This window comes from Pan troglodytes, chromosome X (genome assembly GCF_028858775.2).
Source record: "Pan troglodytes isolate AG18354 chromosome X, NHGRI_mPanTro3-v2.0_pri, whole genome shotgun sequence".
In the NCBI taxonomy this organism is placed as follows: domain Eukaryota; kingdom Metazoa; phylum Chordata; class Mammalia; order Primates; family Hominidae; genus Pan; species Pan troglodytes.
Genome location: NC_072421.2, coordinates 117,369,067 through 117,392,846, shown reverse-complemented (window position 1 = coordinate 117,392,846; position 23,780 = coordinate 117,369,067). Strand labels below are relative to the sequence as shown.

Genomic DNA, 23,780 nt, shown 5'->3' with positions numbered 1-23,780 from the left:
GAGTTGGCCCTTAGGCAGCTTTCTGCCTTGGGCTCCTATTGCATCTTTAATTTGGTTTCTGTCCTCTATGGGTGTCTGTGTCTCTCTCTCTTTTTGAGATGGAGTCTCACTCTGTCACCCAGGTTGGAGTGCGGTGGCACAACCTCGGCTCACTGCAACCTCCGCCTCCCAGGTTCAAGTGACTCTCCTGCCTCAGCCTCCCAAATAGCTGGGACTACAGGCGCCTGCCACCATGCCCAGATAATTTTTGTATTTTAGTAGAGACAGGGTTTCACCAAGTTGGCCAGGCTGGTGTCGAACTCCTGATCTCAGGTGATCCGCCTGCCTCAGCCTCTCAAAGTGCTGGGATTACAGGAATGCGCCACCACGCCCTGCTAATTTTTTTTTTGTTTTTAGTAGAGACGGGGTTTCGCCAAGTTAGCCAGGCTGGTCTCGAACTCCTGACCTCAGGTGATCCACCCACCTTGGCCTCCTAAAGTTCTGGGATTACAGGCGTGAGCCACCACGCCTGGCCGACTGATCTGCTTTCTATCACTGTGGTTTTATTTTTCTAAAATTTCATATAAATGGAATTGTACAACATGTACTCTGTGTCTAGATTCTGTCACTCAACATAATCACTGTTAGATTCACATTTGGATTGTTTCCAGTTTGGAGTTATTATAAATAATGTAAAATTGGCCCTTTTTAAGTGAAGATGGTGATCGCAACTAAATCAAGTTGGGTTTTATTTTTATTCCCCTCCCTGTGGGACATCAGTACCTGGGGAGAAGGATCCTTTTGCTAAAATAAGGTGATGAAAACAAATCTTGTATATTTTAGTCATATTACTCCTTTAAATATCAGTATCTTGTGTTTATTTATTATTATCCTTCTTTTTTATATACAGGGTCTCGCTCTGTCGCCCAAGCTGGAGTGCAGCGGCGCGATCATGGCTCACTGCAGCCTCGAATTCCTGGGCTCAAGATCCTCTCTTCTCAACCTTCCCGAGCAGCTGGGACTACAGGCGTGCGCCACTGAACTCGGCTAATATTGTAGTATTTACTAAGTATCTGTAAATCCTAATCAATATAAGGAAAATAAAGTTTTTTAAATGTTAGGCTTTTTCTTTTAGTTGTAGGAAAATAAATGCTAAAGCCTCTGAATTCAATGATAAAAAATACAAGTCGCTCCCCTAGTGAGGCAAAATTTGGACGGCATTGAGTTTATCTGATGGAAACTAAGCGTGCAGAACCTATCTTTCGACGTGGAAAACTCTGAAGATGAAAGGATTCGATTTACTCACAAACAGGGACCCTGAGATAGCTCTGGCTCCTGAACGCCCAACAAAAGCGGGTAGCTGCTTTGTATGCCGGGATTTGTAGTCCCCGACAGAGTCACTTCAAGATGGCGGAGTTGCTAATGACGCGCGAAGGGGCGGGCCCCGAGGGAGTCTGGGCCGCGAGGGGATTGGGTGGCGCAGGAACTTGGCGGGCGGGAAGTAAAAACCAGGTGTTAAAACCTTTGCACTGGGAAAGGCCCAAGTCTCGCGAGAGCTTGGCAGGACCCAACGGAACGTGGGGCCCGACTTATCACAAGGGGCATTTGTTGGGGGCGGAGCTTTGACGGGAGCTTTCCGGGAGCCGTTTGTGCCCGGGGTAGCCCCGTTCCGGCCAAGCCGCTTTAGCGGGGGACGTAGCCATGAAGGAAGAGAAGGAGCACAGGCCTAAGGAGAAGCGAGTAACCCTGTTAACCCCCGCCGGGGCCACAGGCAGCGGTGGTGGGACCTCGGGGGACAGCTCCAAGGGGGAAGATAAGCAGGATCGCAACAAGGAGAAGAAAGAAGCGCTGAGCAAGGTGCCCGGTCGGCCGCTGGCCCGGGAGAGGGCGGGACGAGTCCGCAGCGCGGGGAGAATGGCTGGGAATGGGGCTGCCCCCTTTCTCTCTCAGGTTCCCCTTCTATCTCTTCGCCTGAATGGAAGTCGCATCATCCTGGTTCATCCATTCACCCGAAATGGGGAGAGCCCCTCCCGGCCAAATCCTGGGTGGGGGTGAGGAAAAGGGGGGACTCCCCAAACGGGAAGGGTTTAGGTCAGAGCTGTGAGATGATAATGGGAGGGGAGAGCGACGGTATAAAGAATGAGGAACTAAAGGTGTAATTGGGGAGAAATATTAAATAGTGAAGGAGACATGAGGGATGGGAATATTATTCATGGAGGCGAGTTGGGGGAGAGTGCAGGGTGATTAATGGTACAGGAGGGTAAATCGAGAGCATCCTATTTTGAGAGCAATGGGTGGATTTTTTGTATTCGTTAGAGTTTTGAATTCTTAAGTTCAATGGGCAAGGATTTTAAGATGTGTTGGACGTGGGAGAAACTTGTTACTAAATCAAGATTTCGTGGCACCCACAAAGACCAGCGTTGGCTTACTAATTTATTGCCACTAGATCTGTTAAAAAATGGGTGATCGAAAATGATGCACAAACCTGGTAAACTGCAGGGCTGCTGTAAAGAGCAAAACCTGCGATTTTTCCTTGCTTCAGGTGGTTCTCATTTCCAAGGGTTTTTTTAAACCGCGTTACTATTATGTTTGACTAATTCTGAGCATTGGGCTGCAGAAGAATATTTTCTCCTGGGTTTTTACAAGTGATCTCATATTTTAAAGCCCAGCCTTCTTCAGGAACTGTGATTCTTTCAGGTATGACAGAAAATTGATTTGTACTAATTTTATTTTCCTTATGCATTTCTTAAGGTGGTAATTCGAAGATTACCTCCCACTTTGACCAAGGAGCAGCTTCAGGAACATCTTCAACCTATGCCTGAGCATGATTATTTTGAGTTTTTTTCTAATGATACGAGGTAAAAAAAAAAAAAAAAAAAAAAAAAAAAAAAGGAAAGGGGTAAATGAAAAAGATTTCTTTCATTCTTTTTATCCTACTGTTTTTCATTTGATTTTTGAGCTTGTCTTTAATATATGCATACTTGTAATCGGGCCAGACACCTGCAAGTACATTTACGTAATTGCTTTCCTCTCTGCAGTTTGTATCCTCATATGTATGCCAGAGCATACATCAACTTTAAAAACCAAGAGGACATTATTTTGTTCAGGGATCGCTTTGATGGTTATGTATTCCTTGACAATAAAGGTGAGTCCTGGTAACTGAAGTAAAAAGGGAATTTCTTTGTCATTTGTATGTTTAAGACAACTCGTGCATTGCGTTGCTTCCTAGAGTTTTACACATTTAATAAGCTTATTGCAGTCTTATAAATAGACGTGACTTTTCACAGTCCTTGGTTATTTTTATTAACCTAGTATTTTTTTAGTTTGATCAACTGAGTGAAATTGCAACTGTTTTCTCCTCGTGTGACACATTTTTTGCCCTGGCTTAAACCTGCTGTTTTGACTGTAGAATTTCAGCCGCAGTACTGATAAGTGACTCTTAAACTTGTTTGATAAGTTTTAAATATTTACTTCTTATTTTGCTTCAAGGACAAACATTTATTTAATTCAAATCCATTAAGCCAACAGTTCCCAATTGGGATACTCTTTAACATTCTCACAAAGTTGTATATAATTAAAACATGAAACTTGATACATCTCGGCCTGGTGTGGTGGCTCACGCCTGTTATCCCAGCACTTTGGGTTGCCGAGGCAGGTGGATCACGAGGTCAGGAGATCGAGACCAGCCTGGCCAACGTGGTGAAACCCCATCTCTACTAAAAATACTAAAAAAATTAGCCAGGCGTGGCGGTCCACGCCTGTAATCCCAGCTACTTGGGAGGCTGAGGCAGAAGAATCGCTTGAACCTGGGAGGCAGAGGTTGCAGTGAGCTGAGATCACGCCACTGCACTCCAGCCTGGCGACAGAGCGAGACTCTGTCTCAAAATCAAAAAAAAGAAACTTGATACATCTCTTACTTTATATCCAGAAAGGTCCTGTCTATAGGGAAGACACATTTCTACTTTAACACTCTATTATCTGCTACCTACATTTAGCCAGAGAATATCTAAGCTGCCATTTGCCACTTTTCTTTTTGGTTTGCAATTATAGGTAGATAGTGTGTCTTCTTGTTTTGTTTTGTTTTTTTCAATATTACTTCAAAGTTGGTAAAAATTAAATTTTTGTCAGGGACTATGCCAGTAAAAATTGGATTGCCACTGTTTGTCCAACTTTTATTAATCTCCCCAAGCCAGCTATTTTTCCACTCCAACTATTTTATTCCAGTAGATATTTAAGTAGATTCTAGTTACTTAGCCTGGAAATCCGAGTTGTGTTTAATTTTTTCCTTTTTTAAAAATCTCTTACATGTAAGTTATGAATCTTGTCAATTTATTGTTTATCTTTTGAGATAGGGTCTCCACCCAGGCTGGAGTGCTGTGGCGCAATCACAGCTCACTGCAGCCTGGAATTCCTGGACTCAAGCAATCCTCCCACCTCGGCCTCCTGAGTAGCTGGGACTACAGATGTATGTCACCATGCCTGGCTAATTTTCTTTAAATTTTTTATAGAGATGGGGTCTCACTACATTGCCCAGGCTGGTCTTGAACTCCTGGGCTCAAGTGATCCCCCCCCCCACCTCAGCCTCCCAAAGTGCTGGGATTACAGGTGCGAGCCACCATACCCAGCTCAACACCACTTATTAAAGAGACTATCCTTTCCTCATTGTGTTGTTTGTTTGTTTGTTTGTTTTGTTTTGTTTTTAAATCTTAGAGACAAGGTCTGCTTATGTTGCCCAGGCTGGATTTTATTGTTTTTTTTTAATATCTTGTTCACCTAGCCTTAAACTGTCACACTTTATGTCCTCATCACTTAATGCCTAGACAACCACTGTCTCTAAACTTACAGGATTTTCCATTTTTTTCATTCTTGTATAATTCAGTCTATTATATTGCCATGAAATTAATCTTTTTGAAAATAATGATTTAAATTAACAGTTGGGGGAAAAAGTCCAAACTCCTTAGCCTGGTAGTCAGGGTCCTCCATATTCTGGCCTCACTTCTGTTTCTTCAGCCTGTCTTCCACAATTTCCCTCTGTTTCAGTCTGGTTTATCTATTCCTTCTCAAATATATCACAGTTTTGTTTTTTGGTTTTTATTTTTGTTTTTTTTCTTTTTCTTCTCTCTCTCTCTCTTTTTTTTTTTTTTTTTTTTTTTTTTTTTTTTTGAGACAGAGTCTTAACTCTGTCGCCCAGGCTGGAGTACAGTGGCACAATCTTGGCTCATTACAACCTCCGCCTCCTGGGTTCAAGCAATTCTCGTTCCTCAGCCTGCCGACTTAGCTGGGATTACAGGTGTGTGCCACCACGCCCAGCTAATTTTTGTAATTTTAGGAGATGGAGTTTCACCATGTTGGCCAGGCTGGTCTCAAACTCCTGGCCTCAAGCAATCCACCCGCCTCAGCCTCCCAAAGTGCTGGGATTACAGGCGTGAGCCACCATGCCTGGCCTAATATATCACAGTTTTGAAGCTAATCTGATTCTCTACTCACTGGGATTCCCAACATAATTTTTCCTCCATGACTGCTTTGCAGTGCCTTCTGGTCAATTCTGTTTATTTTTATTTTTTTGCTTATGTCTACATGCCAATGATTTAAGGATAGGATACCTTGTTTTTGACATTCTGTGACAGGGTGCTTGTGAATTTTTTTCCCATTAGTCACTTGGGGTTTTTGTATTGAAATATAACTCACCTATAATAAAATTCATCCTCTTAAAGCGTACAATTCAGTGGTTTCTGGTATATTCACAAGGTAGTACAACCATCAGTACTAATTCCAGAATGTTTTCATCCCTCCAAAAAGAAACCCATATCTATTAGTAGTTACCTCCCATTCTCTCCCTCCAGCCCCTGGCAACCACTAATCTACTTTATGTATCTATGATTTCCCTCCATTTCATATAAATGTAATCATACAATATGTGGTCTTTTCTGACTGGCTTCTTTTACCTAGCACAATGTTTTCAAGGTCCATCCATGTTGTAACATATGACATATATCATTACCTCATTCCTTTTGCATTTTTAAAAATTGTAAAAATATACGTAACATAAAATTTACCATCTTAACCATTTTAAGTGTACAGTTCAGTAGCGTTAAGGTATATTCACACTGTTGTGCAACAATCTTGGGAACTTTTTCATCTTGAAAAACTGAAACTCTTTACCCATTAAACAACTCCTTATTTCCCTTCCTCCAGCCCCTGGCAACCACCATTATACCTTGTGTCTGTATGAGTTTCACTACTGTAGGTACCACATATAGGTGGAAACATACAGTGTCTGTCTGGCTTATTTCATTTAGCATAATATCTTCAAGGTGTATCCATGTCGTAGCATGTGTCAGAATTTTCATCTTTTTTTTTTTTTTTTTTTTGAGATGGAGTCTCACTTTGTTGCCCAGGCTGGAATGCAGTGGCGCGATCTCAGCTCACTGCAACCTCCGCTTCCTGGGTTCAAGCAATTCTCCAGCCTCAGCCTCCCAAGTAGCTGGGATTACAGGTACCCACCACCACACCTGGCTAATTTTTTTGTATTTTTGGTAAAGATGGGGTTTCACTGTGTTGGCCAGGCTAGTTTCAAACTCCTGACCTGAAGTGACATGCCTGCCTCAGCCTCCCAAAATGCTAGGAATTACAGGCATGAGCCACTGCCCCCAGCCTCATTTTTAAGACTAATATTCCAGTATATGTATATACCACATTTTGTGTATCCATTCATCTGTCAAGGGGTATTCGAATTGCTTCCACTCCTGGCTATTGTGAACAATATTGTTATGAACACAGATGTGCAAATATTCGAGTCCTTGTTCTCACTGCTTTTGGATATATACCGAGAAATGGAATTTCTGGAGTCATTTGGTAATTCTATTTTTATTTTATTATTTATTTATTTTGAGACAGAGTCTCTGTCATACAGGCTGGAGTGCAGTGGCACGATCTTGGCTCACTGCAACCTCCACCTCCCAGGTGCAAGCAATTCTCCTGCCTCAGCCTCCCAAGTATCTGGGATTACAGACACCTGCCACCACACCCTGCTAATTTTTTATGTTTGTGGTAGAGACGGAGTTTCACCATGTTGGCCAGGCTGGTCTCAAACTCCTGACCTCAAGTGATGTGCCCACCTCGGCCTCTCAAAGTGCTGAGGTTACAGGTGTGAGCCACTGTGCCCTGCCGGTAGTTCTTTTTTGTTTTGTTTTGTTTTTTTGAGATGGAATTTCGCCCTCATTGCCCAGGCTGGAGTAAGTACAATGGCGCGATCTTCCCTCATTGCAACCTCCACCTCCTGGGTTCAAGCAATTCTCCTGCCTCAGCCTCCTGAGTAGCTGGGATTACAGGTGCCCACCACCACACCCAGCTAATTTTTGTATTTTTAGTAGAGATGGGGTTTTACCATGTTAGTCAGGCTGGCCCAATAATTCTATTTTTAATGTTTTATGGAACTGCCATACTGTTTTCCATGCAGCTGCATCATTTTACATTCCCACCAATACATGAGTGTTCCAGTTTCTCCACATCTTTGTCAACACTTGTTATTTTCTGCTTTTTGATAGTAGTCCTCCTAATAGGCGTGAGATGATACCTCATTGTGGTTTTGATTTGCATTTCCCTAATGACTAGTAATGTGGAACATATTTCCATATGCTTGTTAGCCATTTGTATATTATCTTTGAAGAAATGTCTATTCAAGTCTTTTGACCATTTTTTAAATTGGGTTATTTGGTTTTTTGTTGTTGAGTTATAGGAGTTCTTTATATATTCTCGATATTACCCCTTATCAGATAATATAATTTGCAAATATTTCTCCCATTCCATGGGTTGCCTTTTCACTCTGTTGATTGTGTCTTTTGATGCATAGAAGTTTCTAATTTTGACATAGTCCAATTTATCTATTTTTTACTTTTTTTAAATAAGAGATATACTTTATATTTTTGTTTTATTGTGGTAAGAGCACTTAACATGAGATCTACCCTCTGTATTTTTACTTTTGTTGCCTATGCTTTTGGTGTCCTGGTGTATTTTTCTTAAGTGTTAACAGATTTTTCCCCAGCTTTATTGAGCTATAATTGACAAATAAAATAATATATATTTAAATTTTACTATGTAATAATTGTTTTTTCTTTTTTCTTTTCTTTTTTTTTTTTTTTTTTTTTAACCAGGCTGGAGTGCAGTGGTACAATCTCAGCTTACTGCAACCTCCGCCTCCCAGGTTCAAGTGATTCTCTTGCCTCAGTCTCTCAAGTAGCTGGGATTACAGGCGTGCACTACCATGCCTGGCTAATTTTTGTATTTATTTTTATTTTTATTTTTATGTATTTATTTTTTTGAGACGGAGTCTTACTCTGTCGCCCAGGCTGGAGTGCAGTGGCATGATCTCGGCTCACTGCAATCTCTGCCTCCTGGGTTCAAGTGATTCTCATGCCTCAGCCTCCAGAGTAGCTGGGATTGCAGGCACGTGCCACCACGCCCAGCTAATTTTTGTGTTTTTAGTAGAGACAGTGTTTCACCATGTTGGCCAGGCAGGTCTCAAACTTCTGACCTCAAGTGATCCTCTCATCTCGGCCTCCCAAAATGCTGGGATTATAGGCATAAGCCACCATGCCCAGCCCAACGTGATAATTTTATATATGTATACATTATGAAATGTATGCATTATGAAATGCATACATAATGTATACATATATACATTATGAATGCATACATAATGTATACATATATACATTATGAATGCATACATAATGTATACATATATACATTATGAATGCATACATAATGTATACATATATACATTATGAAATGCATACATAATGTATACATATATACATTATGAAATGCATACATAATGTATACATATATACATTATGAAATGCATACATAATGTATACATATATACATTATGAAATGCATACATAATGTATACATATATACATTGTGAAATGCATACATAATGTATACATATATACATTGTGAAATGCATACATAATGTATACATATATACATTGTGAAATGCATACATAATGTATACATATATACATTGTGAAATGCATACATAATGTATACATATATACATTGTGAAATGCATACATAATGTATACATATATACATTGTGAAATGCATACATAATGTATACATATATACATTGTGAAATGCATACATAATGTATACATATATACATTGTGAAATGCATACATAATGTATACATATATACATTGTGAAATGCATACATAATGTATACATATATACATTGTGAAATGTATACATAATGTATACATATATACATTGTGAAATGTATACAATCAAGTTAACACATTCATCACCTCACATAACACATCACCTCAAATAGTTACACTTTTAAAAAATAACAGCTTTATTGAGATATAATTCACATGTCTGAAATAGTCACCCTTTTAAAGTATACAGTTCAGTGAATTTTAGTATATTCATAGGCTTATGAGCCTATCACCACAATCTAAATTTAGAACATGTTCATCACCCCTAAGAGAAACCCCACCCATTAGTTGTCACTCCTCATTCTTCTCACCACTTCTACCCCAAACTCCAGGCAGCTACTACTCTATGTTCTGTCTCTATAGATTTGCCTATTTTGGAGATTTCTAACATTTTTAAATGAAAAATAGTTTGTAGGGTCTTTTTCACATTAAAATATCACATTTTATAAGTTGAATTGATATGAATATTTTGCTTCCATGCCTTGTTGTTTCACTATGTTATCAGTGTGAATTTGTGGCTCCTTTTGTAGTATGTTGATTATGGTTGTGCCAGTGTGCTTTATGCCTTTGGGAGACCCTCTTCAGATGACTGCCATCAAAAGAGTCATAGAAAGCAATGGGTTGATTCCCTTATATCCACTTTTGACATTTTCTTTGTTATAGCAAGTGTGGTATTTTTTTTCTAAACAGGTCAGGAATATCCCGCTATAGTAGAATTTGCACCTTTTCAAAAAGCTGCGAAAAAGAAGACTAAGAAAAGAGATACCAAAGTCGGGACTATCGATGATGGTACAGTATAGCTCTAATTATATAATGCTATTGCTGTGGGGTTTTTAAAAATAATATCTTTGTGAGAGTTAATTCGACCCCAAAATTTTAAATTAGAAAATATACAAAATAAAGTAAGTGAGAAATGTTATTTGCCGATGGAAGCTTTGCTTAATTGTTAGACTAGAGAGAGTTTCTTGCACAGAATCTCTGCTCTCTTTGGCTAGGGCATTTCATTCTTCAACCATTGAACAATATAATGTTGACTATTGAGTAACAAATCACCATAGATTTATTGATTAGAAGATAGTGGAAAGGCCAGGCGTGGTGGCTCATGCCTATAATCCCAGTACTTTGGGAGGCCAAGGCGGGCGGATCATCTGAGGTCAGGAGTTTGATACCAGCCTGACCAACATGGAGAAACCCTGTCTCTACTAAAAATATAAAATTAGCCGGGTATGGTGGTGCATGCCTGTAATCCCAGCTATTCGGGAGGCTGAGGCAGGAGAATCGCTTGAACCCAGGAGGCGGAGGTTGCAGTGAGCTGAGATCACACCATTGCACTCCAGCCTGGGCAACAAGAGCGAAACTCCATCTCAAAAAAAAAGAAAAAGAAAATAGTGGAAAAAAATCAGGTTTCAAAGTTTAACAGGTGCTTCTTGAGGCCTCACCATTTTTATGATTATTTATTTGACTTTTGGTTTCCATTATATTTATAAAGAAGAAGGTTTGAACTGTCATGGGAAAATTTCCATACCCAGGTAACTTTGTATAAAGTAGCTGAAGTTGTCACTCCTATTTTCTGGTCTTTGGATATACAGTTAGCTACACACATAGTATTAGGTTGAACAGGAATAGAAGAACTGAGGCCAGGTGCGGTGGCTCACTCCTATAATCCCAGCACTTTGGGAGGCCAAGGCGGGCAGAGTTGCTGAGGTCAGGAGTTCGAGACCAGCCTGGCCAACATGGTGACACCCCATCTCTACTAAAAACACAAAAATTAGCTAGGCATGGTGGCGGGCACCTGTAATCCCAGCTGTTTGGGAAGCTGAGGCAGAAGAATCGCTTGAACCCGGGAGGCGGAGGTTGCAGTGAGCTGAGACCGCACCATTGCACTCCAGCCTGGGCAACAAAAGCAAAACTCCGTCTCAAAAAAAAAAAAGAAAGAAAGTAATACAAGGACTGAAAAACCAAAATAATTGCCATTTAAGGTACACTGGCTCCAGATTTTGAGACCTCTGTAATGTTATGTTAGATAGCTGTTACACAACTCTTTATGTTGGATAAGGACTAGGACCATATTTTATATCAGACTGTTACTTTAGAATCATCTAGTTTAATTTCCATCATTTGTTACTATTACAGGTATTTTATAAAGAAAACACAGTAAGGACTCAATAACACATAGCTGTGATACTGGTTTTATTACAGATTTAGATCTGGAAGACTTGATCAAGTGACACATAGAAACAAGCAATATAATGGCTTAGATGTGTCACCCTTTCTGATGTTAGAGGTCTAGGAGAGAACTCCAGGAATTCCCATCACCTCAAGTGCCACATCTAGGACTTCTCTCTAATTTATCTTTTTGGAACACCTAACTTAGTTTAGTAGGACAGTGACTTTTAAAAGCAAACTATGTAATACCCCTAGTGGTTCTGTTATAATGCATGGCGTCTCATTTTTCCTGACCCCATGTTATACCAGATTCCTATAGTGAGTATCAGTGATAGGAGTCCTGAGAGCAAGTGACCAATTAAGCTCTAAATAGTCTACCTTGTGGGTATGGTTTAGTTTTTTTTTTATCTTCCACGAAGTAAAAAATTATCTTCTTTGATAAGTCAGTATCCTAGATAATGTCTTCTTTTTTTGTTTAAGTCTATTATATTTTCTGTTTCCTTAAATGATTATTTAGATCCTGAATATAGAAAGTTTTTGGAAAGTTATGCCACAGATAATGAGAAAATGACATCTACTCCAGAGACACTGCTAGAGGAAATAGAAGCAAAAAATAGAGAATTAATAGGTAAGTGGGCAAAAAGAATCAGGGCAACAGCCTTTTCATCACAGTACCTAAGTCTCCTACCTCCATCAGTTGCTAGCTGTGTGACTTCGGGGAAGTTACTAGTTTCTCTGAGACTGTTACTGTAAAATGCAGATGGTAATACCTGCCTCACAGCATTATGAGAATCCATTAATGTGGGAAAAATTCTTTGACCTATTTAGTTTCACACAAATGTAATATAAATACAAAAAGTTCGATGACTGATAAGGAATGTTTAGACAGTGGTAAGCCTTTGAAGGTCAATTGGTATTTCCTAGTAATAAGTTCATATTCCTAAAAAAATTTTGACTTGAAAATACGAAAAAATGAAATTAGTTACTGCAAAATTGAAAACTACTTGAGGAATTCTAGCTTGGATCTTGGTTCTCAGTAATAGGCTGTCACTACTGTATCAGTAGCTCTAAACATGAGCATAATCTTTGACCCAGGATTTCTACTCAGGAATTTATCCTAAGGAATATGTGGGGTTTTTTTGTTTTTTTTGCTTGCTCGCTCGCTCGCTCGCGCTCTCTCTCTCTCTCTCTCTCTGTGTGTGTGTGTGTGTGTGTGTCTGTGTGTGTGTGTGATGGAGTCTTGCTCTGTCGCCCAGGCTGGAGTGCAGTGTCGCAATCTCGGCTCACTGCAACTTCCGCCTCCTGGGTTCAGGCGATTCTGCCGCAGTCTCCCGAGTAGCTGGAAGTACAGGTGTCCGCCACCATGCCCGGCCAATTTTGTATTTTTAGTAGAGCCGGGGTTTCACCATGTTGGCCAGGCTGATCTCGAACTCCTGACCTCAAGTGATCCGCCTGCCTTGGCCTCTGAAAGTGCTGGGATTACAGGCATGAGCCACTGTGCCCGGCCAGGAATATGTGTTTTAAGATGGCTGTAAGGCTAATAGCTTATTCAGAATGTTGAAAATGAAAAATATTCTTCCAAAACTTGACTTTTATTAATAGATGGATAGTACAAGCCTATTTCTGGTAACTTTCTTAGAATAAATTCCCAGAAGTGGAATTATGGGGTCAAAAGGATTAGATATTTTTAGCCCCTTCCCCCCAACTTCTTCCAGTTGAACAAGTTTACACTCCTATCAGTAAAACAAGAGAATGTCCGAAGTACTTAATTCTCATCAGTTGGGAATGACTCTTTTAATAAATTATTTTGTTGTTTTAATTTGAATTTCTTCACTTTTTAAAAGGTATTTTAATCCCGTATTGTTGAAATCGAATGCTGTAAAACTTCTTTCTGATATTACAATTGTGATCTTTCTGCATAAGGGGTGTACACGTTTTCCCACCTTGGGTGGTTGGCAGGGAATGTCAGAAAATGGAATCGTTTCTAGGGGTTGACAAGTATGATTAATAATCTGTTTACATTTATTTAGCTAAAAAGACAACCCCACTTTTGAGCTTCCTGAAAAACAAGCAGGTAAATCTTTTGTCTATATAGTTCTCTCAATACTTTAATTTCATTGCTTTGCATTCTATAAACATTTTAAGAGCATTGGGTTTCTAGAGGAGAAATAGCTGCTTTTTCCACCATTACTCTTTAAGGATTTGCCTTCTTGGTCTCACTCTCTGGCCTGCTCCTTCACTCTGGTTGTTGGACCAGGAGTTCACTCTACAAACCTGGAATGTTCTTAGGTTGTCCCAGAGACACTCATTTGATATTCTGAAAGCCTCTGGAGAGATAGTAAGGCAGCAGTGGAAGACTAATATTAGCAGGTCCTGGTCTTCATTGTCTTTCGTTTTCTGGGTGGAGTGGGGATAACGGTGGTAGAATGCCACTTTGTAGAAAGTAGGAAGGAAAGATTATTCAGTTGGGGCCTACCATGACTTCAGGATTTATTAGGGTTTTGGTGATGATTATTTTATTTGAAGGCTTGTGTTGATGTTTCTTTCTAGAGAATGAGAGAAGAAAAGAGAGAAGAAAGAAGGAGGAGAGAAATAGAAAGAAAAAGACAAAGAGAAGAAGAGAGGAGGAAATGGAAAGAAGAAGAGAAACGAAAAAGGAAAGATATAGAAAAGCTAAAGAAGATAGACAGAATTCCAGAAAGGGACAAATTAAAGGATGAACCAAAGATTAAGGTATAAGAATGTTGAAACTGACTGCATGTTGCTAAAAATTGCACGTATCTACTTCTTTATGCATGCGTCTTGTGTTGGTGTAAATGAATTTTTTGTTTTGTTTTTGTTCTCTTTTGGGGGGAAGTGATCCAATAAAAATCTTTCCTGTAATAGTATTAGTTTTTAAATTTAAGATCATTTAAAAGGATAAAGTAGTATGTTATTTCTTCAGTGCAGATCTGTGTTGTTTTTGTCATTGAAAATGTTGGATTTTTAGACTATTGTCCTCTAAATTCATAGTAAATGAGGGCTTAGGGCTGGCTGGCATGATTTATGGGTTTTTTTCAGCTTTTTCTTCATAATTGATACATGAAGTTACCTCATCTGTTTGTTTTCCACTGTCTTCAGGTACACAGGTTTCTGTTACAAGCTGTGAATCAGAAAAATGTAAGGACCAAGTACATGATACAGAGCATCTAGTATCATGTCACACACACAGGTCTTAGCTAATAAGTCCTTTTGGTGGTGGTGGTGGTAGTGTTACTTGTTGAAAACCCCTTCAGGTTGACTTGAGTCTTATTAAAAGCTGAGCTATTTTATTATAAATTTCTACTTTAAAAGGAAGCCCAGGTGACTTCCTGATGCTCTGCTGTGTGCCCAGAAGCTTCATTGACCTACAGCCAGAGGACAACCATGCCTATATAGTTCTTTCTCATCTTCTTATATGCTTCTCATAACTGGCTGCCTTGTGGGAGGACTAGGGATAAATACCCTGCAATATGTGCCTTTCCCTCTCACATGACTCCCGTAGTATCTTCCTGCATATATCTGGGAATCTGTGAGCAGCAGATTCGGATTCATGCATTGCATTTGGGAAGAAGAAAACCTGCAGAAAGATCCCAACCTTGCCACTTCCCTTCTAAGGGCATGGCTTGGGCAGCCCTTGTTTCAACATATTTCCTGGGGAAGTACTAGTACCTAGTACTTCAGATAAAGTCAAAGAAAATCTCACAGAGAGGGTGGCAGGGTCTCCTTATTTTATTTCCTGAAAACTCAGCAGTTTATGTAGCAAGGGTTCCCTAAGTCTCTACGGGGCTCATTACTGGTGATGAGGGGCTTGGGGGAGGATGGAGTTTCTCATCTTAATTCTTTCCAGCAATCTCTCTGTCTGCTATGCCACAAGTGACTTGACTTGCTATTCCTAACAATCAGCAAGGCAGAAGGTAGAGCCAGCCATGCTAGAGACATTCATTAATGTTCTTATTAGAGTAATGAACACCTTGGTTTCTAATAAGGATGTTCATTGGAGAAATAAGAGCACTTCCAATGAAACCTGCACGTGGTATCCTCATTTTACACTGGTGCCTTCTCAGTGTCCATTTTGGACTCACCATTTGCAGTGGCTGTCTGTGTGCCAAAATGCTTTGTGCTTATGTCTTGTGGTGCTTTGCCTTTTGCTTAGTAATTTACATGATGCCTTCACCCTGAGATGAACCTTGTGTGATACCTTCACTCTGAGACTTGAAATTCTTCTATTTTGCCTAAGAATCTCTCTGATTATCCGACACTTGGAGGTATTCTCGAGAGATTCATAGCAGCGATGTAAAAAACAATGGCATTTTTGAACATGCGTAAATATGGCATTAAATACAGAGTTCCTACTCAGTAGAGATGGAACTTCACTATTTGGTTGTATACGGCCTTTAGATTTTTAAATCAAATGCCAAATAATTCTTGTTATTAATCTCTAATGGCAAGATAATTGTACCATCATAAGTATGTTATTCTCAGGCTCAAGGCAAAATTATTCCTGCAATGGATCTCTCCTTTGGTGACCAAGGTATTTGTCATTCCAAGTACTACATAAAAACAGTCCCAACAGAAACGATCTGCCTATCACTTAAAATTTGTGGGCTGTTTCCCATTAAGTTATATCAACATGCTGGTTTGCTACAGAAGCATACTTTGAAGTATGCATTGGTTCACTTAAAGGTTGACCCAGTTAAAGCCAAAGGAAGCCGGGCACAGTGGCTCACACCTGTAATCCCAGCACTGTGGGAGGCCGAGGCAGAAGGATGGTGTGAGCCCAGAAGTTTGAGACCAGCCTGGGCGACATGATGAGACCTTGTCTCTACAAAAAAATTAAAAAATTAGCCATACGTGGTGGTGTGCATCTGTTGTCCCAGCTACTCAAGAGGCTGAGGCAGGAGGACCACTTAAGCCCAGGAGGTCAAGGTTGCGGTGAGCCATGTTCATGCCACTGCACTCCAGCACGGGCAACAGAGTAGTGAGACCCTGCCTCAGAATAAAAGCCAAAGGAGTCTTGATCCTATTGCCACAAAGTGATTAAACCACTTCATTCAAGTGGATAACACTTTAACATTAATAGCATCCTTTTAGTAAATTACTACTCTTGTGCACTAGTTGTTCACCTGAAAGATCTAGTGTACCTACAGAGATAGGGGGCCTTGTCTAGTCTAAATTTTAAATATTTGGTATACTGGGTTTTTAATAGAAGATAGTGTCCCAGCCTTCAAAATAAAAATAAACATTTTATCTTTAAAGCTGCTCAAGAAGCCAGAAAAAGGGGATGAAAAAGAATTGGACAAAAGAGAAAAAGCCAAGAAATTGGACAAAGAGAATCTCAGTGATGAAAGAGCCAGTGGGCAAAGTTGTACATTGCCCAAGCGTTCTGATAGCGAACTTAAAGATGAAAAACCAAAGAGGTCAGTAGTCAAGGACTCTTTGTTATGTTTGATTTATACATGCTAGTTTTGCTGCTATGTCCTGGACATGTACCTGAATTAAGATAAGCTGTTTTATGCAGGGCAGGGGGATGAGGAGGAACGGTTTCAGAATATTCTTGTATCTTAATCTGGGTGAATGGTTTTGGGGTTTTGTTCCTTCTTAAAACACTAGTATTTTTCACTCTGCTCTAAAAGTGCAACCTCATTGCAGGGGCCAAATCAGAATCACAGTGTTCCTGCATTTGTGATTACAAGATCTTTCAGGGTTCTGTCTCAGATTTGTTTTTCATGCAGACCTGAAGATGAGAGTGGCAGAGACTACAGGGAGAGGGAACGGGAATATGAACGAGATCAGGAGCGCATACTTCGAGAAAGAGAGAGGCTGAAGCGGCAAGAAGAAGAGCGCCGTAGGCAGAAGGAGCGCTATGAGAAAGAGAAGACTTTTAAGAGAAAAGAAGAAGAAATGAAAAAAGAGAAAGACACACTTCGGGATAAAGGAAAGAAGGCTGAAAGTACAGAATCAATAGGCAGCTCAGAAAAAACTGAAAAGAAAGAAGAAGTGGTCAAGAGAGATCGAATAAGAAACAAGGTGCTGCTTGTCATTAAACTTGTTTATGAGGGTTTTTTTCCCTTTTCCTGCAAGTGTAAAGGAAGTGTAAAGGGCACTGTTATTATAGAATTTTTAAAGGGGAACTTTAATCATCTGCAACTTTTTTTTTTTTTTTTTGAGACAGAGTCTGACTATGTTGCCCAGGCTGGAGTGCAGTGGCACAATCTCGGCTCACTGCAAGCTCCGCCTCCTGGGTTCACGCCATTCTTCTGCTTCAGCCTCCCAAGTAGCTGGGACTACAGGCGCCCACCACCACACCTGACTTATTTTTTTTGTATTTTTAGTAGAGACAGGGTTTCACCGTGTTAGCCAGGATGGTCTTGATCTCCTGACCTCGTGATCCACCTGCCTCAGCCTCCCAAAGTGCTGGGATTACAGGCGTGAGCCACCACGCCTGACCAACTTTTATTTCAGTCTTGGCTGGGCTTTTATTAACTTACTGTAGAAACTGTAAACATACACAAAAGTAGAATAGAGAATAGTATGATGGGCCAGGTGCAGTGGCTCACACCTGTAATCCCAGCACTTTGGGAGGCTGAGGTGGGTGGATTGCTAGAGCCTAGGAGTTCTAGACCAGCCTGGCCAACATGGTGAAACCCCGTCTCTACTAAAAATACAAAAAATCAGCTGGATGTGGTGGCGCACACCTGTAATCTCAGCTACTCGGGAGGCTGAGGCAGAAGAATCACTTGAACCTGGGAGGTGGAGGTTGAGGTGAGCCGAGATCACGCCATTGTATTCTAGCCTGGGCAACAGAGCGAGATTCAGTCTCAAAAAAAAACTGGCCGGGTGCGGTGGCTCACGCCTGTAATCCCAGCACTTTGGGAGGCCAAGACGGGCGGATCACAAGGTCAGGAGATCAAGACCATCCTGGCTAACATGGTGAAACCCCATCTCTACTAAAAATACAAAAAATTAGCCAGGCGTGGTGGTGGGCGCCTGTAGTCCCAGCTACTCGGGAGGCTGAGGCAGGAAAATGGCGTGAACCTGGGAGGCGGAGCTTGCAGTGAGCCGAGATCGCGTCACTGCACTCCAGCATGGGCAACAGAGCGAGACTCTGTCTCAAAAAAAAAAAAAAAAAAATCGAATAGTATGATGAACTCCATGTACTGTACCCATCACCCAGCAGTTCATAGCCAACCTTCTTTCTATTCTACTTCATCCCTACCCCTACTAGATTATTTTCAAACAAACCCTGCACATAATTTCTTCCTTAAATACTTCAGTATATGAGATAAATACTCTATTAATATTACCCTAGTAGCATTTTCACACCAAAAAAAACTAACAATAATTCCTTAACGTCCTGACTATTCAGTGTTCATATGTTCCCAATTGCTTCATTAATGTCTTTTTAAAATTAATTATTTATTTATTTTTTGAGATGGAGTCTCGCTCTGTCATCTAGGCTGGAGTGCAGTGGCATGATCTCAGCTCACCACAACCTCCACCTCCCGGGTTCAAGTGATTCTCCTGCCTCAGCCTCCCGAATAGCTGAGACTACAGGCTCAAGCCACCATGCCCGGCTAATTTTTGTATTTTTAGTAGAGACAGGGTTTCACCATGTTGGCCAGGCTGGTCTCGAACTCCTGACCTCAGGTGATCCTCCCGCCTCAGCCTCCCAAAGTGCTGGGATTACAGGCATGAGCCACCGCGCCCAGCCTAATGTCTTTTTTTTAATAGGACCTAAACAAATTCCACAAATTATGCTTCCTTGAAATGTCTTCTTCAGTTCTCTTTTGTTTTTAGTTTATTTTTTGAGACAGAGTCTTGCTATGTCACCCAGGCTGGAGTGCAGTGGTACAATCTCAGCTCACTGTAGCCTCGACCTCCTGGGCTTAAGCCATCCCCCTACCTCAGCCTCCAGAGTAGCTGGGACTACAGGCATGCATCACCATGCCCAGCTAATTTTTAAGTTTTTTTGTAGAGATGAGGTCTCCTTATGTTGCTCAGGCTGGTCTCAAACTTTTGAGCTCAGCCGATCCCCTCAAAGTATTGGGAATAAACGTATGAGCCACTGCACCCAGCCAAGTTTTCTTTTAATCTAAACAATTTCCCCTTCTCTTGTTTTCCTACCATTTGTTGCAGAAACCAATTTGTCTTGTAGGGCTTTTCCTGTTCTGAATTGGCAGATTACATCCCCATGCTGTTATTTAACGTGTTCCTCTATCTTCTGTGCTTCCTTTAAAACTGGCACTTAGAGCCTGGCATGATGGCTCATGCCTGTAATCCCAACAATTTGGGAGGCCAAGTCAGGAGGATCACTTAAGCCCAAGAGTTGGAAAGCAGCCTGGGCAACATAGGGAGAGCTTGTTTGTACTAACAATGTAAAAACAGCCCAGTGTGGTAGCGCGTGCCTATAATCCCAGTTACTAGGTACCTGAGGTGGGAGGATCGTTTGAGTCTAGAATGTCGAGGCTGCAATAAGCCTTGATCATCCCACTTGCTCTTCAGCCTGGGTGACAGGGTGAGGCCCTATCTCCAAAAAAAAATTTACCCAAGCATATAAAATAGTAATTACCAAATGGTTGCTTTTCTTTGGAGATGGAGAGAGGAAGTAGGCAAGTTGTCATTTACCATGCCCTCACATTTTTGGTCTTAAATGACTTCACTTGAGTATATATTCATACATAACTATGACTCTTAAAAATCCCATATAAAAGCTTAGTAGCATTGTTGTAACGGTAACATATTTTATTGTACTTCAGGATCGTCCAGCGATGCAGCTTTACCAACCAGGAGCTCGAAGCCGAAATCGACTCTGTCCCCCTGATGACAGCACCAAGTCTGGAGATTCAGCAGCAGAAAGGAAGCAGGAAAGTGGTATTAGCCATAGAAAAGAAGGAGGAGAGGAGTGATAAGTCCAGATGGCCTTAGGTGTCCTGACTGTCTAGGCAGCCAAAGAGCACACGTTAAGCAATCCAGAGGTGCCTTCAGGGCAAAGAATAGAGAGAAAGGGAGTCGCTGTGCTGGTGGGGTACACTGCAGAGGAGTAAGTCTTGTGTCAAAGCAGGAATCTGATCAGAGGTTCAGAATTGGAAGTACAATTTCATTGCTTTTGCAATTTCTACAAATTAAAGTGTCAGAAAAAGGTGACGGCAAGGACATGCATTGCAATTTGCAGGGGGAATTGTCAAGTGAGGACTTCATCACATATGACACGAGAGAAAAGTAAGAGCTGGTTCTAATATCAAAAGCTGTTGTTCATCCCGAATTGAATTTTCTGAATTTGGGTGGAGCAGAGTCGCTTTGAATCCTTGTTCCGATCTAATTCTATTGTATTGTTGATGATAAGTGTTGACATTGGGTAGTGTAGAAGCAACAAGCATGTCCTTGTAGTACAGGTACAGTGAAGGATAGAACACACTTTCGTTGATACAAAAATTTAAATAGTTATGTTACTTCTGTATCCAGTGTCCTAAAGTTTTAGGATTAGTTTTAGTTTTTTGTTTGCTTATATGAGCTTAGCGTAAAGAATATTCTTAAACTTCGTGTTTTGTCGTCAGCATCTTTTCTATTAAGAGGTAAAATGTAGTCCTTGTTTGACTCTTGACAATCCAGTGTGTTTGATCTTAGGTCTCATGATCTGAGTGCATACCCTCTCCAGGAAGGAAACTGCACCAATGTCTATTCCTGTTAAATAGCAACTTTTAGTCTCAGCTTGTTTTGTTTTGATGTCAATAAATAGTAACAGCATTCAAGTGTGAAGCTAAGTGTGTTTATTAACTTTACTAAATAGCTATGAGTTTTGAGAAATTAAATTTTTGACATCTGACATCACTCACCTTCTGGTGAAGCCTAAGGGAGCTTTAACTCATGGCAGAAGGTGAAGTAGAAGCAGGCATCTCACCCAAAACTGTAAACAAAAGTAAGAGCTGGTTCTAAATAAAACAAATAAAAGTCTATTAATTTAAACATAAAATAGGCTGGATGCAGTGGCTCACGCCTGTAATCACAGCACTTTTGGGAGGCCAAGGTGGGCGGATCACTTGAGGTCAGGAGTTCAAGACCACACTGGCCAACATGGTGAAACCCCGTCTCTACTAAAAATACAAAAATTAGCTGGGTGTGGTGGTTGGCGCCTGTAATCCCAGCTACTCGGGAGGCTGAGGCACGAGAATCGCTTGAGCCTGGGAGGCGGAGGTTGCAGTGAGTCAAGATTGTGCCTCTGCACTCCAGCCAGGGCAACAGAGCAAGACCCCATCTCTAAAATAATTTTTAAAAATTAGCTGGGCATAGTGGTGTGCACCTGTAGCCCCAGCTACTCAGGAGGCTGAGACTGGAGGATCACTTCAGTCTGGGAAGTCAAGGCTACAGTGAGCCATGATCACACCACTGCACTCCAGCCTTGGTTACAAAGTGAGACCCTGCCTCAAAAAGTTAAAAAAAAAATAATTTAAAAATAAATATAAACTGTTAGAAACAATAGGAAAGCAAGTGTTTGATCAATTTCTGCCTCCTTTTGTTCAGATACATGTTTGATTTCTTTGGAAATAAAGGTAGTATGGAGACAACTCAGACCCTGGCTGTCTAAACAATATTTGAGCACCTCCTAGTATGTGTTGGCACTGACACTATGGTAGTGAACACAACGTGGTTGCTTTCTCATGATGCTTACAGCCATGGGGAGTTAGCTGCTCTGGTGGAGAGAAGTGATGCTAGGGGAAGGAGGCAGGAAAAATTGAAAGGGTGAGGGCAGTGGGGGTAGCTAGTTCCAGGGAAGTGAAAAAGGACGACTTGGGCATTCATGAAGCTTTAATGCCTTCAAAATCTGGAGGAACTGGAACTGGACCACCCTCCACAGCATGCATACGTAAGGTAGTCCGGAGACAGTAATTCAGCTTTGATTATAAAATTAAGATGTAACTTTCTATGGTATTCACAGATGTTATCTTTAATTCCATAGAGGAAAGGTTAAGGAGGTTTTGTAACCTTTTGTTGGTATAAAGAGTCCTGTATGTTACATGTTTTTGATGGCAGGGTGGGGGCAGGCTGCCTAGATTTTTCTTTACTGTCTCTGGGCTGTCCTTTATACTACAAAAAATTATTATACCAATTATATCATTATTCAAGGTAGCCAAGATTACACTTGGTAAATTCTTGGAAAGTGTATGCTGACAGCTATATACATAGGATTAGTCATCCTTAGAAATCTCACAAAAGGCCAGGCATGGTGGCTCATGCCTGTAATCCCAGCACTTAGGAAAGCCACAGTGGGTGGATCACATGGGGTCAGGAGTTTAAGACCAGCCTGGCCAACATGGCAAAAACCCGTCTCTACTAAAAATACAAAACTTATCCGAGTGTGGTGGTGGGCACCTGTAATCCCAGCTACTCTGGAGGCTGAGGCAGGAGAATTGCTTGAACCTGGGAGGCAGAGATTGCAGTGAGCCAAGATCATGCCACTGCAATCCAGCCTGGGCAACAGAGTGAGACTCCGTCTCAAAAAAAAGGAATGAAATGGGCCAGGTGTGATGGCTCATACAGGTAATCCTAGCATTTAGAAGGCCAAGGCAAGAGGATCACTTAACTTCAGGAATTTGAGACCAGCCTGGGCAACATAGGGAGACCCCATCTCTACTAAAAATTTAAAAACTTAGCCCAGTGTGGGAGAGTGTGCCTGCAATCCCAGCTGCTAGGGAGCTGAGATGGGAGGATCGCCTGTATCTGGAATGTCAGGGCTGCAGTGAGCCGCAATTGTGCTACTTGCACTTCAGCCTGGGTGACACAGTGAGATCCTGTAAAAGAAATTTACCCAGGCTTATAAAATAATAATTACAAAATGGTTGCTTTTCGTTGGAGATGGAGAGAGGAAGTAGAGAAGTTGTCATTTACCGTACCCTCATATTTATGGTCTTAAATGACTGGGCTTTAGGATATATTAATATATAACTTATGATTCAGAAAATCCCATGTAAAAGCTTAGTAGCATTGTTGTAACAGTAACATATTTCATTGTACTTCAGGGTCGTCCAGGGATGCAGTCTTACCATCCAGGAGTTCAAAGCCACTATCAACACTATTTTCCTGATGACAGCACCAACTATAGCTACTCACCAGTAGAAGAAAAGCAGGAAAGTAGTATTAGCTGTAGAAAAGAAGGAGGAGGCCAGGCGCGGTGGCGCACACCTGTAATCCCAGCACTTTGGGAGGCTGAGGCGGGCAGATCGCATGAGGTCAGGACTTTGAGACCAGCCTGGCCAACATGGTGAAACCCAGTCTCTACTAAAAATACAAAAATCTGTCGGGTGTCGGGGCAGGTGCCTGTAGTCCCAGCTACTTGGGAGGCTGCAGCAGAATTGCTTGAACCTAGGAGGCGGAGGTTGCAGTGAGCAGAGATTG

The 23,780-nt window shown here is 41.1% G+C and overlaps 1 protein-coding gene across 2 annotated transcripts; it reads left to right on the top strand.

The window, feature by feature from the left end:
• Positions 1-1,493: 1,493 nt before the first annotated feature.
• UPF3B (UPF3B regulator of nonsense mediated mRNA decay) lies at positions 1,494-21,146 on the top strand. Of its 2 annotated transcripts, XM_016943239.4 has the most exons (11): positions 1,494-1,836; positions 2,731-2,837; positions 3,018-3,124; positions 9,894-9,992; positions 11,887-11,997; positions 13,400-13,443; positions 13,920-14,102; positions 14,490-14,528; positions 16,647-16,807; positions 17,123-17,417; positions 20,147-21,146. In XM_016943239.4, the coding sequence occupies exons 1-11, from the start codon at positions 1,681-1,683 to the stop codon at positions 20,294-20,296; spliced, it is 1,452 nt and encodes a 483-aa protein (XP_016798728.1). In that variant the 5' UTR covers positions 1,494-1,680; the 3' UTR covers positions 20,297-21,146. The 2 variants fall into 2 exon arrangements, with proteins under 2 accessions (XP_016798728.1, XP_016798729.1); XM_016943240.4 differs by lacking the exon at positions 14,490-14,528.
• Positions 21,147-23,780: the final 2,634 nt, after the last annotated feature.

Excerpts from the sequence above, each read along its gene's own strand:
- UPF3B (XM_016943239.4), top strand. The coding sequence starts at position 1,681 with ATGAAGGAAGAGAAGGAGCACAGGCCTAAGGAGAAGCGAGTAACCCTG. Across the intron at positions 2,838-3,017 it reads TTTTTTTCTAATGATACGAG|TTTGTATCCTCATATGTATG; the intron begins GTAAAAAAAAAA and ends TCCTCTCTGCAG. Across the intron at positions 14,529-16,646 it reads AAGCTGTGAATCAGAAAAAT|CTGCTCAAGAAGCCAGAAAA; the intron begins GTAAGGACCAAG and ends TTATCTTTAAAG.